This window comes from Zeus faber (genome assembly GCF_960531495.2).
Source record: "Zeus faber genome assembly, chromosome: 4".
Taxonomy (NCBI): domain Eukaryota; kingdom Metazoa; phylum Chordata; class Actinopteri; order Zeiformes; family Zeidae; genus Zeus; species Zeus faber.
In genome coordinates this window covers 10145065-10163262 of record NC_137191.1, presented here as the reverse complement: position 1 = coordinate 10163262, position 18198 = coordinate 10145065, and the positions used below count along the sequence as shown (strand labels likewise).

The 18198-nt window shown below is 43.3% G+C and overlaps 1 protein-coding gene across 1 annotated transcript in view; it reads right to left on the bottom strand.

The window, feature by feature from the left end:
* The window catches only part of dnah6 (dynein, axonemal, heavy chain 6), a gene marked incomplete at both ends in the record, with an annotated part of 85297 nt that overhangs the window by 42141 nt on the left and 24958 nt on the right, over positions 1-18198 (bottom strand). Inside the window, 11 exons of the mRNA XM_079998925.1 lie at positions 919-1050; positions 1463-1620; positions 2005-2152; positions 4737-4958; positions 7856-7999; positions 9242-9424; positions 10505-10627; positions 14092-14313; positions 15644-15856; positions 17262-17388; positions 17624-17731. Coding sequence (XP_079855051.1) covers positions 919-1050; positions 1463-1620; positions 2005-2152; positions 4737-4958; positions 7856-7999; positions 9242-9424; positions 10505-10627; positions 14092-14313; positions 15644-15856; positions 17262-17388; positions 17624-17731 — 1780 coding nt within the window. The remainder of the gene's footprint in view (positions 1-918; positions 1051-1462; positions 1621-2004; positions 2153-4736; positions 4959-7855; positions 8000-9241; positions 9425-10504; positions 10628-14091; positions 14314-15643; positions 15857-17261; positions 17389-17623; positions 17732-18198) is intronic.

The following is an 18198-nucleotide window of genomic DNA, read 5'->3' as shown; positions in this document are numbered from 1 at the left end:
GAGGAGGAGGAGGAGGAGGAGGAGGAGAAAGAGCAGGAGGAGAGGGAGGAGGAAGAGCAGGAGGAGAAGGAGGAGGAAGAGGAGAAGGAGGAGGAGGAAGAGGAGGAGGAGGAAGAGGATGAAGAGTAGGAGGAGGAGGAGAGGGAGGAGGAAGAGGAGGAGGAGGAGGGGGGTGGGGAGGTGGAGGAGGAGGATGGGGGGGTGGAGGAGGAGGAGGAGGAGGGGAAGCAGAGGAGGAACGGTTGTCAATGTCATTTCATTGAAAATGAAAGCCGTGCTGTTTAGCCTGTGGCCATTAGTTCAGCCATGTTGCACACTCTACCTGCACATGCTGATATTTATATGAATCCCTGTCATTGCGGCACATCCTTCTTATTCTGTCATCAAACATATATTTTAAATTCTTGCATTATTGTTTTCATATTGGCAATGTTGTGGAAAATGTTGTTTGTATCTCTGTTTCTATACAGTTTATTCTATTACATTTTTATCTGTTTTGCTTTAATCTTATTTGTGCAAATGTATCTCATTTTATGGATGCAAACTTGCACAATTTCCTATTTTTTGACAATGTGAATTGTTGATACAGAGGTTTATTGTTTTTATTGAAGTTTATTGTATATTGCCAAAATTGTCTGTCTCTCTGTCTGTCTGTCTGTCTATCTATCTATCTCTTGTTTAAATATTTGTATTTTATGTATATTGGCGCCTCCGCTTGCACTTACACTTGGCCAATAAAGATTGTGATTCTGATTTATTGAGGATGTGACGTGTGTGTGTGTGTGTGTGTGTGTGTGTGTGTTTGAAGTGGTGAGTGCTCTACAGCTATAAGCGAAGCATTGCAAAACCAGATGGGTTTTAACTGTGTGTGTGTGTGTGTGTGTGTGTGTGTGAGTGGGGGGGGGGGTGTCTCCTCACCTTGAAGATCTGTTTGAGGCTCTGCTCGGAGGGCGTGGGCAGACACAGCATGCTGAAGTGTCTGAGGAAGCGGGGGGTGACGGGGTTGCGCCCCCCTCCTGGTGGAGCACAGGCTGCTGCGATGGTCATGTCCTGGTGGGAGACATGAAGACAGACATGGACCATCAGGACGAGGGACGCATGATGAGATATGATCTTAAATGACATAAAGGAGGCAACCCACTGAACTTGGCTTTAGCAATGGAAAATTGATAAAAAATAGTGTATATACACAAGCATTTACACACACACACACACACACACACACACACACACACACACACACACACACACACAGAGGTCTATATGAATAGACAAACTTCATTCAAACTACAATTGGAAAACCAGTTGAAGGTTGGTGCTGACTGTGCTTACAACAACGTTACTATTTGCGTTATCATATATCATGTACTTTACTAATATATACTAATTTCAACGACCCTCTCACTACACCTTGTTTCATCACAACTTAACTTCACTTTGTCATCTCAGTATTATATAGCACCTGGATTTCTTTCCAGAAAAACTTATCCCGATCGTAGAAACCGGAGAAGTCCTGAAACTGGCGCAGAAGCTCGATGGGCGGCTGGGAGCCGTAGCTGTCCAGCTTGGGCATGTTCAGATCGTCCACGAAGACGACAATTTTCTTGTTGAGGGGAGCACCTGCAGGCACGGACACAATGGACGGTAGTGAGAGGTGATAGACAAAGGAGGGTATTAGTATGCACTATTTGAAGGGGGAGATAGGAGAGCAATTCAAAATGTAAATACACATGGATGGATGGATGGATGGATGGATGGATGGATGGATGCATGCATGCATGGATGGATGGATGGATGAATGAATGGATGGATGGATGGATGGATGCATGCATGGATGGATGGATCAATGCATGGATGCATGGATGAATGGATGGATGGATGGATGGATGGATGGATGGATGCATGGATGCATGGATGAATGGATGGATGGATGGACGGATGGGTGGACGGATGGGTGGATGCATGGATGGATGGATGGGATAAAGCGAGAAAAACACCTCCTACCAAGAATATTCTTCCTCTTCTTCTCCAGCTTGGACTCAATGATCTCCTGCGTGCGAGCCGAGGAGGTCTGAGCTGAGAAGTTGATGTAGACGGGGAGGTAGCCGGCCTGCTCCTGGATGCTGTTCAGCAAACCTCGTGCCACCACTGACTGCAGGGAGAGAGGGCGCGCAGCGTTCACGTCATCTAAACGTTGGGGACTCAGCGTGTTCACACGGACGCCTCAAAGTATTTTTTCCTGAATAAATGAATCAAATCACGTTCTTCTCGGTAGGTTGTTTTTATATACTGGCTGAGCCATAAAATAAAATAAAGAGACAAGATCTGAGAAAAAAAAGTGTTGGTACCTGCCAACATTTTTTGTTTAAAACTCTCTGGCGGTTAGGCCATTTGGCAACAACATGGAGCAGAACCGAATTTGCATCACTGATTATCCGAACATTAATTAGACGGTGTCATTCTCTCCACAAAATCAAATAAATTGAATGATGTGACTCGTAGCATTTATCGCTTCAATCCCCCTGGAAGACCCAGCGATGGCCCTGAGGCAGCGTTCAAAACCAGGTAATAAACCAATAAATAAACCATAAACTTACTTGATACCACCAATAAACTTCAATGGTGAAGCATCAGTTCAGTGGAGATTTTACGTTGCTCAATGCAACACCACTTGCAATATTTATTTTCAACAATGACACCACACACATATTTCCACGTATCTACATGGAAGAAAAAAAATGTTTTTCACGCAGAGTAAGGGTGTGAAAGTAGTTTGTATATTTCTCCGTTTAGTTTGGGTAAATGATAAACAAATGATAACAAATGATAGACCTGTTATTTTTTATCTCATAGCAGTGTTATAAGGGAATTGTATATTTTCTGGTGTTAAAGTAATTCCATGAAGGGCTGACAGACTCATGTGGCAGAGGGCCGGTTGTGAAACAGCGGACCCATCTCTAATTTTTCTCTGGAATGTGCCGGGGGCCAACAAACCCAAATTGGAAAGGGCCGTGAGCAGAGACGGCACCTGCGCTATTTGTCCCGTGTTCAAGAGTCCTTGAAAGCTGCCCACACAGTTCCAATAAAGTTTCCGGGATCACAAAATTGATGGATGAGCCAGTCATCGTTTTCTGAAGGAAAAAAAATAATAATAAAAAAATCTGTGCTCCCTTTGAAATGACACTTTCTGCTTAATGCTGCTCGCGGCAAATGTCGATATGTCATTTGAAGGCTTTAAAATGATGCTCGCTTGAATTGCTAAGCCAAGGAATTCGCCAACGGTTTGCATTTTGAAAGGATGGTATGCGTTCAATAATTCCACAAATATTACCACAGTGTGAATTTAGAAGTTTTTTCAGTACAAACAAGCTTCCTTCCCTATATTTTACCTTTGTGAAATGCCATTTTCAAGCACGTTCACTACAACCCAGAGAGAAATCACATCATTTTCCGTCTGGATTTGCCGTGTTCGCAGGAGGCCCCCCGGTAGTCTCCCGCCGCCCGCCGCCAACCTTGGGGCACCGTCATTGGGCGGGGGGAAGCAACCTCGGTTGCTACGCTCCGGCCGACAGAGGTTTCGCGGATGATCGCGGCGCATCACTCCGACAACTTTTAAACGGTGATGAGGTTTAAAATATGCGGTGTTCTGTCCTCACAACCTGACGCTTGGCCTGATATCTTGACAGGTGGAGACCGACTCAGTGCGGAGTCTTTGTTTTGGGCCTCCTGTTGTTGTTGAAGGTTTCCACTCCGTCAGCTTCCAATTCATCCCCCAGACGCTTCATCTGTTTTTTGCTTTTTTTTTCTGAAGACTGATCTTCTCATTTCGTCTATAAAGGCGTTCTGCGTGGGTGACTCAAGCCAGCGGGAGGGCTGTCACGTAGTCGAGCATCCTGGTTTCCATGGCGCCAGTCTCATGTTGTGTGTGAGCCACAGTCTCAGAAGAGCGATCCTGTCTTCCACGTTGATTTAGCGAGCCACTTTCTTTTTTTTTTTGGAAACTGCAGGGTACTTATTAACCTCATCACCTGTGCAATCCTATCTTTACATTTCCTATGTCGTCTGTTCAGTTCAGTTACACACTTTATACAAATGTGGATTTGGGGTGGATCATTTCTGTAACAGTGATCCCACCTGGGATATTCAGTGGAACGACACCCACTCCCAAGTTTCCAAAACTGTGGTTTTCAACTAAAGACCAGGTATTTGCATTCCCATAGCAATACGGTGGCAGTGGCTCGGGTGGTAGAGCGCGCTGTCTAGGAAGATTGCTGGTTCGATCCCTGGCTACTCCTGGCAGCGTGCTGATGTGTCCTTGAGCAAGACGCTTTACCCCCTAACTGCTCCCCGGACGCCGATATATGGCAGCCCACTAGGATGCGTAAAATACTGAGGAAGGCATTTTGTGGCCTCAGTGCAATGACATTTAGTTGAATCTAATGCTGTTCTTGCTGTTCTTGCTACTGCGGTTGTAGTTGCTCTTGCTCTTTTTGTTGTTGTTGTTGCTGCTGCTTTTGTTGCTACTGTTGTTTCGGGGGCATTCTTTTGAAATGACGAGCTGACAACTATGTTTTTTTTCTTGATTGTATTTCTTTTGAAAAGCTCATTGTGTTGCCCAGGTATGAAATGCGCTTTATAAATAAAGTGCGACTTGACCTGGCTCAATGTTATCTGATCTTAAAAAGAGTTGAGCTGCTTGGTCACTTCCTACAGTGTGTCCGCGCGTCCCGCCTCACCTTTCCTACTCCGGTGATGCCGGTATAGAGGACGGAGTGCCGCACAGAGAGCAGCTTCTCCATCAGGTAGCCGTAGCGCACCGTATCCATGGTGGGGACCAGCATCTCAAAGAAGGGCAGATCGCTGTCGTATTGGAAGGAGGGGATGATCTTCTCCCACGGCTCGAGTCGATTGGCGTTGAAGTTCATATAGATGCCCCACAAGTCAGCAGAAGATGGCAGCTACACACACACACACACGCACGCACACGCACACACACACACACACACACACACACACACACACACACACACACACACACACACATACAAAACATTAAACTGAACTGAAGGTGATGAAGCCCTGCGCGTATTTAAATGAGGTATTATTCAAACATTTGGTGCCAAATTGTCCCCTTTCTATGCAAATAAGCCTCATTGTAAATAGTGTCCAATTCACAAACCCCAGCGCTGATAGCCACACACAGCTGGAGTGAAATTATTACCGTCTGCAGAGACCTGGTGGAATTGAAGTGCATTTATACCGGGTGTCACGCCCAGACTTTCCACCGATCTGTATTGTATTTTGACATCATTGTTATAATTATTATTACTTTCACGACATCCAAAGGTACAGGAACAGGCAGCAGCCCGTGGTTTTCAAAACCCACTCCAAAAGCAAGTTGTGAAAACTTTGAATCATTTATTGTTCAAAAAAGGCATTACAAACGTTCGCCAAAAACGGTTAGATAATTCCGATTAAACTCAAAAGATGTCGAAAAAAACAACTTAAAGTTATAGGGAATAGCAATAAGGTGGTCAAAATTGGCGTTGACCCAAAGATGGCACCTCGTAGGACCACGGACAGCTCTGCCGGCCGTGGCCATTCAGGTGCAGCAGCCCGCCGGAACTTTGTGGTAGAGCAAAATATACTAAATCGACGGTCATATTTCCGCATGACGCAATAAAGGAACTGTGTGTGAAGAGTAAGTGTTATCATAGATTTACTCATTCTATTTAAATGCTTCACAGTCGCTGCACATAAACCTAGAAATACTAAGTAAAACCCGGGGTCCCCCGAACCCCCCCCGGCCACGCACCTCGTTACCTTGAGATCCCTTGCGTGTAACGGGACCTCACTGTGCGTAACCCCCTCGCCCCCCGCCAAGACAATTTCCATAATTTTCAAATCACCCGCTCTGGATTTGAACTTCATGGGCGTTTTTGCGCTGTCATATCATTAGCGCAATATCTTCACGCTAAGACGGCGCAGCAAGCGGCCGCAATTGATTCGCAATTTATTTCTTTGTGGATTCGCCCCTGAATTTGTTTGTGTGTGTGTGTGTGTGTGTGTGTGTGTGTGTGTGTGTGTGTGTGTGTGTGTGTGTGTGTGTGTGTGTGTGTGTGTGTGTGTGAGGTGAAACTCTTGATATAATTTCAAGCTTAATAGCTGATGACAGCTACACACACACACGCACACACAGACATACACACACACACACACAGACATACACACACACACACACACTCACACACACACACACACACACACACACACACACACACACACACACACACATAGACACAAACACACATTCCAAAATAACAAAACAATAATAGCGGAAGACACTTGGAGACAGACTGGCATAACATCAGACATAACAGCAGATGTAGAACACATAAAAAAGAAAACATCCATGCATATGTGCAGTCAATGCAACCCTTACAAATCCGCACTAACAATGAAACAAAATTGGCCACACACACACACACACACACACACACACACACACACACACACACACACACACACACACACAGACACACACACACACACACACACACAAACACACAGCTACACAACTCCTACAGTGAACCCAGGTTCATCCTGCATACTGCAAAAAAGTGTGCCCGATTTTTAGAAGACACCCAAAACTTCAATTCCCAGACTGTCGCCGCCTGTACACGCCTGTAAGAAGGAACTGTCTTTATTATTTTTTTGTATCATTCAAAATTGAAATCGCTTTTTTATCGCTGACATGTTGGACAACACTGATCCGCAGCAAAATTTAGATGTGAAATTCAAAGTGTACCAATGACGTTTCGACGCAGAGACAAAACAGAATTCGCAACACAGCTCACACAGCTTTGGTGACTGTGGCATTTCCGTCTGCCGCGCGCCCCCCCCAGGGGGCGTTTTCAGGGCCCTCCGGCACAGAGACACAGACGATGGGGTTGCGGACACACAAGATTATTGTAGCAGGTGGGCTAGGTGGAATAAGCCCAGGAGCAGATGGACAGGGGCGGCTGCTCAAACCACACCATCCCCACCACAGTCATTATTCTGTAAATGAACTGGCTCATTGTGAAGTTCAGTTTACAAATAAAAGGTCAGGGTTTCGTTTTTTTTTCTTACTGATGTGCAGTTTATTTCAGAGAAATTTGCAATGACGGAGAATAATTACACATTGTGACTCCGTTTTATAGTTCAGTAGGTCGCTCTTTAATAAAATGCTGAGCGGGACATAACTTTAGCCCCCCTGTCTCTCTGCGTGGAATGGGCCGACCAGACCAGCTCCTTTTCTCCTTTTCGGCACTTTTGTCGGTTCAACCGCCGTGAACAGCAATACCTCCCCAGCACAAGCTCCTTGGCTGCACGTGCGGCCATGTGTGCGTGCCGTCCGGCGCCCCTCTTCGCTTACTACGTTCTGCTTCACACGTTTGACGAGATCACTGCAAACGGAGAAGGTGCCGCCTAGACACGCCCTGCGCTCTCTGTGCGGGTTTGCGTGCGGCGCCGTGCCCCGCCCACGCCGAGGGTTAACCAGGGCTTTAGGAGTCATCCCCCTGCAGAACCACTGCGCTCCGACTTTTTGATGTGAGTACTGGAGAAAAAACTACAGGGGGGCACGTTCTTCATGCTAATGCCGGCCCGACACCCGAGATAATGGTGACCCTCAGTAATATGGATGAAGGATGAATTATTCCTTGACGCACGGAGGCGGTTTTCAACGCATCCGCTTCTTCACTAAACGCGTTTAGTGTTTCAAGCGTGTTGGTGGAGGTGTGCTTGTGTGTGTGTGTGTGTGTGTGTGTGTGTGTGTGTGTGTGTGTGTGTGTGTGTGTGTGTGTGTTGGTACCTTAGCATCGTAGCTTTCTTCAAACTGCTGCCGGACAAAAGTCTCAAAGGCTTCCCAGTGAGAGTCGTCCAGGTTGCCCCCCAATGCCCACAGGTAGCAGAACACAAAGGTCTGGCACAACACACCGTTCAGCTGCTTGGCTGCCTGTTACACACACACACACACACACAAACACAAACACAAACAAACAAACAAACAAACAAAAACACATGGAAAATAACACAATACCCTTTTATTATGATGGGATTCAAAATGATCCGGATTACCCGTGCCAATAAATACATCCATTTAAATGACGCTCTTCGTTGATCTGCCGTTATTTGCGCTTGAACTGCGCTCTCAAATGAAAATCCTATTCTATTCTTGGGTTTTCAAAGGCTCTCCCGTATATTGTGAGAATCCTACCCCGAAATGAACGCCAGGTCCCTGCGCACAACTACGGTAACACATGTTGTTGTCAAACGTATTAAATTATTACCGTATTTTGTATCCGTTAATTATGTTTAAAAAGGCGGGAGTGCCGTTGCTTTAACATGGAATAAAAAAATCACCAGGCGTTGATTCTTAAGGCAATTTTCCAAAACCTGATAATAGAGACAACTTAAAAACAAATCTAAAAATGTGAGTTATGACCTGGAAAAGGGTCAGGGGTGTAAGGTAAAATGTGTGCAATGACTAATAAACAGGCTAAAACAGTCACCTTGTGGTGGAAAAAAGAACGTATTTATATCTTAAATTTCTACTTTAGTAAAAGTATACAGTATAAGTACTTGCTCTTAAGTGCACTTACTTTTCAGCATTAAAAGTAAAAGTACGTGTCATATCCAGTACCTGTATATAACCGATTTTAAAATACTTCATACATATTTTTCCTGATCAGCGCTCATGCATATCATGATTAAGACGTAAAAAAGAAAAAAAAACAATATAGGTGGAGTCATTGTCATTTACAGATATATAAATATAAATCCAGATTTTCTTTTTTTCATTTGTGTGTTTGTTCGGTCTCTATGTCATATTCCATTCTGCTGACTATGTTTTTTTTTTTTTTTTTTCAATGTTTCATAAAAAAAAATTATATCCACTCTGTCTGTTTTTATTTTTCTTCAATTGTGTTAATTGTATGGCACCTGGCATTAAAAGCACTTTGTCACAGCATGTTTCAAAACTTTTAGAGATGTCGTCAAGTAAAAAGAAGTTTGAAATGTAGTGGATTGAAAGCCAAAACTGAAAATACTTCAGTGAGTACAGATAATTGAAAAATGTACTCGAGTACGCCAACAAAGTATTTGTACTCCGTTACTTTCCACCACTGCTGTCACCATCAATGGTCTGATGAGCGTCTTCATCCCAGCAGTGTGGTTGTTTGGCGCTTCATCACTGTACCATTCTGAAGTCGGGTCCTCCCTTGGTCAGCAGCAGCGCCTCCAGCAGGCAGCACAGCGTAGTGACCTTGCTGATGTCCACCTGGGACATGGCCTGGGTGCAGTACTTCACCACGAAGCGGAGCCCGGTCTCCACGTGCTGCTCAAACAGGTCCAGCAGGTACGCACTCACGGCTTTGGGAAGCTGGAAGAAAGGAGAAATGTGTGTAAACTCACTGTGGAAACAACCTCGACAGTGCTGCAGGTTTCAGAGGGGGATGGTGGTGGAGGGCACGGAAATTCACCGTATTTCTCTTTATATCTATTCAATTCAGATTATCTTAACCTATTTATATCTTTATCTCTATATTATATCTATAAATTCTCCCTTTTTTGAAGCTTTCCCCAATTGCTTTGGCAATGTAAACATACTGCATGTTTACCATTCCAATAAAACCCATTGCATTTAATTGAGAGAGATAAACAGACAATATCGCTGAGAGGAACTCAATAAGAAATTGAATTCAAGACTCACGTTGGAGAAAAATCTAAAATTTTCCCGGACAAAGCGCGTAAAAATGTCAAATGTATGTGCTGTATATATATATATTCCCTTCCGGAGCGACCATTTATATTTGACCGGGATGTGTGGCACAACCCTGAGCGGCCAAAATGAGCGCTGAAACAGAATCTAGAAATATGGGATGGAGGGAAAACGGGAGGAGAAAAAAACAAATATCCCCCGGTGAACAGAGACGGGAGGCCGGCAGGGGTGGTTTTACAGGGCCGTGTCAACAAGTGGAACCGCCGTGGAACCGTTTGGACATGCAAATAGAGAGAGAGAGAGAGAGAGAGAGACAGTGGAGGGGAGACGGGGCGTTCTCTCACTGTGATGGAGGGTCACTTTGAGAGGCTCAGGGCCACCGCTCCCCATCAACCATGATGTGACGCACTGTTATCACTGTTTATGCTGACGCCGATGCTCTGAGGCCTCGTGCGCTCATAGTTCATGTATCAGCATGCGCGCACGCACACGCACACGCACACACACACACACACACACACACACACACACACACACACACACACACACACAGTGCGTGCTAATGCACTTTCCCATCTTCACAAATTTGGAAGATCTGTCATTAACAAAAACAAGGAAAATTGGTAAGAATGAGCAGGAAAAACCACTTTGAAACAATTTACATTTTTCTCCTCCCTCTTGTGAAAGAAGAAGCAAAGAAACAAAGAAACACCACCAGTATTGCAGAGGCGATTGTGTCACCTTGGTTCCCAGACCGCTGAGCCACGTCTTGACGTAGGGCATCCACTTGAGCTCATCCGGATCCACGTAGACCATCCCACAGCGACTCACCGTGGCTGGGGAGGCCACCGCCAAGTCCTGGACCTGGGCAACACAAGGACATCGCGGAAGATAAGATAAGACGAGATAAGATTGATCCCCGGGGGAAATTCAGGAAAATAAAAAAATTACATCTTGCAGGGATTAATACCAGAAAACATATATATATATATATATTTTCCTAATTTTTAGGAACCATCAAGTAAATGAGTGGATATTATTAGAGGAAAAGCAAGCTTAATCATCAGATCACAATGACAAAAAAAAAAAAATCTAAATTGTATTCCCTACCAAACAGCACCTTTGCAGTATTTTCTTGAACTTCCCGAGTACCCGAGAACTTTCCTGTTTTTTTTTTTTGTTGACATAAAGACATTGTCAGCATTTGGATATTAGAATGTAATAAAGCACCTAGACAGTCCTGTTCTCTGGTTTTGTGCAGTATTTCTTGTCAGAAAAAGCAGTGTAAGTTCCGGAATGTTTTCTTTTTCTTAATTTCTGAATTTAACTATTTATTTCTAATATTGTTTATTTATTATTAAGTATTTACAACATTTTTCTTGATGCACATACTATGTTTTATTATTTTTATCACATTTTAATGTTCAACTTTGTGCACTCTGTATTTCACCGCAGTTTGTATTATATTTGTGTTGTATTTTTATTATTACAATTTTTTTTATTCTCTTTTTATTTTTACTCTCTGTGAAGCATTCTGAGTTGCATCTCCTGTATGAATTGTGCAATACAAATGAAGATGATTATTATTAGGGGTCCAGGCCTAAAGGGGCGGGAGCCCTATTATTAAGACGAATAAAATGTGTATCCGGGGCGGTCCCGACATACCGTTGTCCAAGTTTGATCCAGATCGGTCCATTATTGTGGAATTATTGAGTAAAAAACTGTACTTTTTGTCATCCGCATTCCAAGTACATGATAAAACAGATCGAAGCTTACAAAATGCCCAGGGATAACCTTTCAATGGGGAATTCTAAACAAGGGGAATTCTAAATATGTTTCTATATGTGTTAATGGCTCTCCAGGCGCCCTGATCGCCATGCCCAGTTTCTCCAAATAAGTGTGTAAAATAAAAAAACGCTGTTTTGGCGCGCCGACACATCCACATACTGTACATCATGGAGCTCAAACTCTCGGCCCGCAGGACGATATTTTGTGGCCCCCTACTTGACATCAAAGTTTAGCGTTAGTACGGCCCGCGCATTTTCCTCACGCGCGCCTTTTCGCTGAGTAGTTGCGCGAGTCGTTGCCCTGGGCGTTTTATTTATTTTTTTATCACTTATGGGCTACCAAAGCTCAGGCTTGTGACAGCTTCCGGTGGTGTTTGTTGACAAGTTAGCCAACGCAAAATAGCAACGTTAGTCACTTGGTTGAAACGGAGGGACACCAAGTGGAAGGAAAATATATCCTGTCACCCAGTGCGAGGTACAGAGGACTCAGGAAGTGGACGGACTCAACAAGAGTAATCAGTGACCTAGTAAAGACAGCAGAGTGTTGCAATAGTGTTGGGAAAAGAATAACATGGATAGCAAATAGCATGAGATGGGTGGCAAGAACAAAAGCTAAATGGTGGTTGGAACCTGAATATTATAAAGAAGAAGTTATAGATTAGTATTACAAGAGAAACAAAGAGAGGGAAAAAGGACAGATATGTGCGATCGCAAAAGAAAACAAATTTACCGAGAACAATCTATTCAAAAAGAGGAAGAAATTAAAAGATATAAAACTTGAGACAATGCACTTGATGTTAAGAATTAAGACAGGTGGAGTAACATGGACATAGCTCTTCTCCACCATGAACTTGAATAATTCAAAGTACTGGTCCAAACTTAGTGATGAGCATCTTCACGCCGTAGTGAGGGTCTCAACCGCTTCCTCCCTCAAGCCAAATGTGGCTCAGCTGTGTAAGAGGACGCGCTGCCAGGTCCTGGGCAGCAAGGAGTAGGTAAGAGAAGCCTGTGCTCTGAAGAGCCGTTCATGCTCTGAACCGTTATTAATAAAGATTGAGAAGATTGGATCAGTTGTACTTTTTTTCTGGAATCCTTGAAACCCTTTTTTTGTGGAATACTTGATGCGGCCCAGCCTCAGCCAGACTCTACCTGCAGCGGCCCCCAGCTAAGTTGAGTTTGAGACCCCTGCTGTACATCCTCTCTGTGGGCACGAGAGAATGAGCTCCGTCCGTCGCTCCCCGTGGTCCCACGGACGGAAGGGGGGGGGGGGGTAGCGAGCGATATTCTGATACTGTGAAAATATTGTATATGGTGGCAAATATCGCGATATTCAGTCCTTTCCTATATCGGCCCGGTCTAGTGATTGGCCAACACCCGGGTCCGCACTGAGATGGCGGCACGTGTAGATGGGATTGACGTCAGACTTTTATGGTTGTCATGGATTAGACGAACCCACAGACAATCTGAATAAGATGTGCATTCAGGGCAGTTCCAACATGGCGTCGTTCGAGCTTCATCCAAATCGGTTCAGTGTTTGGGAAGAGGTTTGTGATCAACAATCACCACCTCAGCAAGGTGGCGCCACTCATGCTGCGATGGAGAAATCGTCGCGCGCATGGGCGAGTTGACAGAGTGCACAAATCACGTGAGTCAATAACTCAAACCTTACCAAACACTGTCAAGTACGGATATAGTCTTGAATTCGAATTTTCACTAATGGAATATAAAATACAAACTCTTATGCATACGAGGTTAAAAGGTGCCAGGTATTATTTTACCAGTAGAAAATTTGATTAAACAAAGTGCAGCGTCCTAAACGTCATAAATACTGTATATGCGCTTTTGAGGTGAACTGACAGGCACCAGAGTAAGTGCTACAAAAAAAAACCCAATAACACCACTGTTGGAATTTGAAGACATTCCAGAGATATCGATGGATACAAACTTCCTGAATTATAATTACTGGCAACAATAACCATAAGAAATTACATAATTCAAGGAACATGTATTTACTGTGTCTGTGTTTTGCAATATTTACATTTTGAACATTTATTGCCACATTTATTTATATATATATTTATTTATACATTCATTGACACATTTCTTGACATATACATTTATTTATATATTGTATTACCCAACCGCATCGCATCGCCCTGGGAGGCGTTCTGTGGTCCACATTTAATCCACATTCCCATGTAGAAATTTGCGAAATACTCTGGAATTGTAGAATTGTGGAATAGTGGGAAGTCGGAAATGTGTAATTGCTGTCAACACAAAATGATGGTGTGTTTTCCGGAAACTAACACGACCAAACTGGACCCTGCGTATTGCTGCCTGAAACAATGTTATTATTACTAAACTATATTAACTATATTATAAATTATTATGATGATTATGATTATGATTATGATTATTTCACTATTCTGCTGCACGGTGCGGCTCAATGAGAGACTTCAATATATGTTACTTTCTTTCTCTCTGGGACAAATCCACCCAACACAGACTGATCGGGCGGATTTCCATTTTCAGCAGCTTTACCTCAAACAGCATGTGTATGGAAGGGGTGAGCTTGATCCTCTCACTGTTGGCCAGACAGAGCATCTTGTTGTCATCCAGCACGGTGTTCATGTTCTCGATCCACAGCGCGTCCACCGGGCCGTCGCTGATGATCCACTTGTGGTCGTCGCTGGTGTCGTTGACGGCCAAACGCACGGACAGAGCCATGAGGCCGTCGCGCCACTCCAGGGTCAGCAAGTTGATCTGGGGCGGAGCGGCAGAGGAGGAGACGGGATCAAAATTCGGTCAATATTACGATTTTTTTTGGTCAATTGAATATTGCCTTTTTCTTTTTTCGATTTGATTGCTTTTTAAATTTATAATTTGTACGGCTCCGTCCAAACTACAGGTGTTGCACCAGCACAGCGCGCGGCGGCCTGGGACGTTGCCCTGGGTCTCAGCGTGGATGGGCAGTGCAGAGGGTTCAAACAATCAATAAAACAATCGAAAGTGTCCCCATTACCCTCATTTTCATTCTATACGCACTTGTTTCCTTCCATTAGGAGACGTAAAATAAAATAAAAACACACTGTGGTGGCGGACCGATCGCGCTGCCCCGCTGCCACGCCCACATCGCTGCCACCCCCATTGTCCGTGCCGTCGTAGAGGGAGACAGGTGCACAAATTGTGTGCCCCTCTCCACGCCGCCCCCTCCGACCCCGGGGATGCTGCGCAGCCCTATTGGTTAGATTGTGTAACAATAAATTCAAATAAAAAAACTTTTTTTTTTTAATCGCAGACTTTGAGATTTTAAAATGGCATTCTGTAAAATGCGATGCAGGTTTGAATTCAATTCATCGCTCAGCCCTAATCTATTTACATTATGCATCGATCCATCTATGCATCCACTGTATCTATCTATGTATGCATCTATGTATGCATCTATGTATGCATCTATGTATGCATCTATGTATGCATCTATGTATGCTTCTATGTATGCTTCTATGTATGCTTCTATGTATGCTTCTATGTATGCATCTATGTATGCGTCTATGTATGCATCTATGTATGCTTCTATATATGCTTCTATGTATGCGTCTATGTATGCGTCTATGTATGCTTCTATGTATGCTTCTATGTATGCATCTATGTATGCATCTATGTATGCTTCTATGTATGCATCTATGTATGCATCTATGTATGCTTCTATGTATGCTTCTATGTATGCATCTATGTATGCATCTATGTATGCATCTATGTATGCTTCTATGTATGCATCTATGTATGCTTCTATGTATGCTTCTATGTACGCTTCTATGTATGCTTCTATGTATGCATCTATGTATGCTTCTATGTATGCTTCTATGTATGCTTCTATGTATGCTTCTATGTATGCATCTATGTATGCTTCTATATATGCTTCTATGTATGCTTCTATGTATGCATCTATGTATGCTTCTATGTATGCTTCTATGTATGCTTCTATGTATGCTTCTATGTATGCTTCTATGTATGGATCTGTCTATCTGTCTGTCTGTCTCTCCGTCGGTCTCTCTGTCTGTCTGTCCATCTTTCTTCTATCCATCTATCCTACCTCTCCGTAGAGCTCCCCCATGGTGACGGACTTGGGGTTGAGCACGTAGGTCTTGACGGGCAGGTAGAAGGGGTTTTTGACTCCGTGCCCGCTGCTGTAGAGGCTCTCCAGCGTGTCGGCCAGCACCTTGTAGACCGTGGTCTTCCCTCCGCCCGTCGGTCCCACCAACATCACGCCGTGCCGCACGATCATAGTCTCATACAGCTGGATCACCTGGAGGGGAGGAGAGAGGGCGCGGGGGCGGGGAGGGGGGTATTAAAAATGTTTAAAAAAAAAGATAACAATAATAACTAAAAAAAAAAAAAACCTACAGAGGGGTCATACATGGATGTCAATGTGATTCAGTATTTTCACCATTTTTGTTATTTTTCCCATAGATAGACAGACAGACAGACCGACAGACAGATACATAGATAGATAGATAGATAGATAGATAGATAGATAGATAGATAGATAGATAGATACTACAGTACACACATATATTTTATGCATACTTACAGTTTACCACTGGTCAGAATGTGAATTGTTGATACTTAGGTATTGTTTGTTAATTGTTCAAGTTTATTTTATGTTGAAAATTCTTTCATTATTTCGTCATTACTTTTCCCCCCAATATAAATATATACAGGATACAGTATTACGAAAGATGAGTTTTTATTTTTATTCTTTAGAAAGGTTAAAAATACGGGATTTACGGGAAAATAAAAAACATGGGACTTACTGCTACCACACTGCTCTATGATGGCTGACATTACGTTTATCACAGAGCAACCACGGTTTCAACGCTTATTAACAATATAAACCCTATAGTTATGGCAAAGGTTCAATTCAAGAAGCGCACTCACCGATCATTAGGTTGGAAGTCGTTGGAAAGGTTCCATCCCCAACGGTTTATGGGATGGGTAGTTCCTTCGGTCTTAAAATAATAAAGTATACCTTTTTTTTTCCAGTTTTGCAATTTTTATTTTCTTTTGCTCCGAATCAAACGTTTTATGGTCACGGTTCCTCCCGTACTCGGTTCCAGGCTTAAAACTCTTTGCAGAAGGATTTTCTGAAACGTCGATGGAGTGAATGAACGGGAAATTCACCGCTCGCTCGAGAAGCGAGCGGTCACCACTGAGCTCCACGGTCGTCACAGCACGTGAAGAGGAGTTCTGTGAATCTGCCCTCGCTGGCTCTTCCTCAACGACGCGGTTGTGTGTCTCAGTAAAGTTGAATTGCAATAAATGAATTTGAATTGCGAGAACCGAATGGATTTTTTAGTTTATTGGAATTCAGCTCCGAACTGATAAATCCACGTTCGAATGATGCTCAGATTCAGCTTCTCAATGCAATTATTCAAGTCAAACAATTCAAATTTCAAATAACAGTATATGACCCAAATTCTTTTTTTTTTATGCAATTATTAAAGTTGAGCATTTCAAATTCAAATAGAAATGATTCAAATCCAGTTTCTCGCGACACATTTCGGCCCACAGCCTTTATTTACACAGGGCTGTTTACAATTTCTGGTTCATATTCGGTCATAATGTCAATGGTTCATTTTTTTAATCTTCACATTATTGTTACGCCGAAATTAACCCAATGCAAAACGCCTCGATGTGCGTGTTTTATTTACCTTGTTGGTCAGAGTCGCCAGCGGCTGCAGGTTCCGCTGCACCAGAGAGTCTGTGATGGTGGAGTACAAGATGCCGTAGTCGTTCTCAGGGATGCACACCCCGGGGAACAGATCTGACAGGATGCCACTGGAGGCGAGGACATGTTATAAAATCATTTAAACATATTTGATGTGTTGTTAAGTATAGTCCATTTTCAAACGGACTGCACTTAACATAAGCAAAAAATTAAAAAGAAAAGCTATGTTAGGCGGATTCAGCGACCGGGGGGACGGGTTACTAAAGACGGTTTTATCTCTCAATTTGTCTTCCCCGGTTAAATGAAGGTAGCTCCCAAATCGATCGAATCCTGAGCAAATCTCACCCGAACAGCACGGCATCATCGGTCAGGAACTTGGGCAGGTTGGAGTCCCTCAGGGCCCTGATGAGGACCACGTCCTCGCTCAGGTGGGGGTTCTCTCTCTTTAGCGAGCTGAGGGCAGATAAAGAACATCATGCAGGTGCTGCACCGACACTGATAAAAAAAAAAAAAAAGAGCTACACGCTGCATGAACAGGAATCTACAGATATCAGAGAGGTACGTTCTATACCTGTTCATTTAAAGACCTTTTTGGACAAATCATTTCTTTATCTAGTCAAGAAATGACTGCAGGTCAGGTATATACTTACCTATACTATACTTTATACTTATACAAGTATAAGTATAAAGTATAATAAGGGTAGGATATGAACAAATGGTTATTTGCAAACTGAATTTTAGACATTTTAAAGGACCTATACATTTAAATGACCAATATATACACGGTATATATACTGTATATATTGCACACATATCCATATGTGTATATGTGAGTCTGTGTAGCATTAATAACAAGCAATGAGCACCAGAGACTAGAAACTGATTAGAAACCCATTACTCCGGCTTCTCCTTTACAGTTG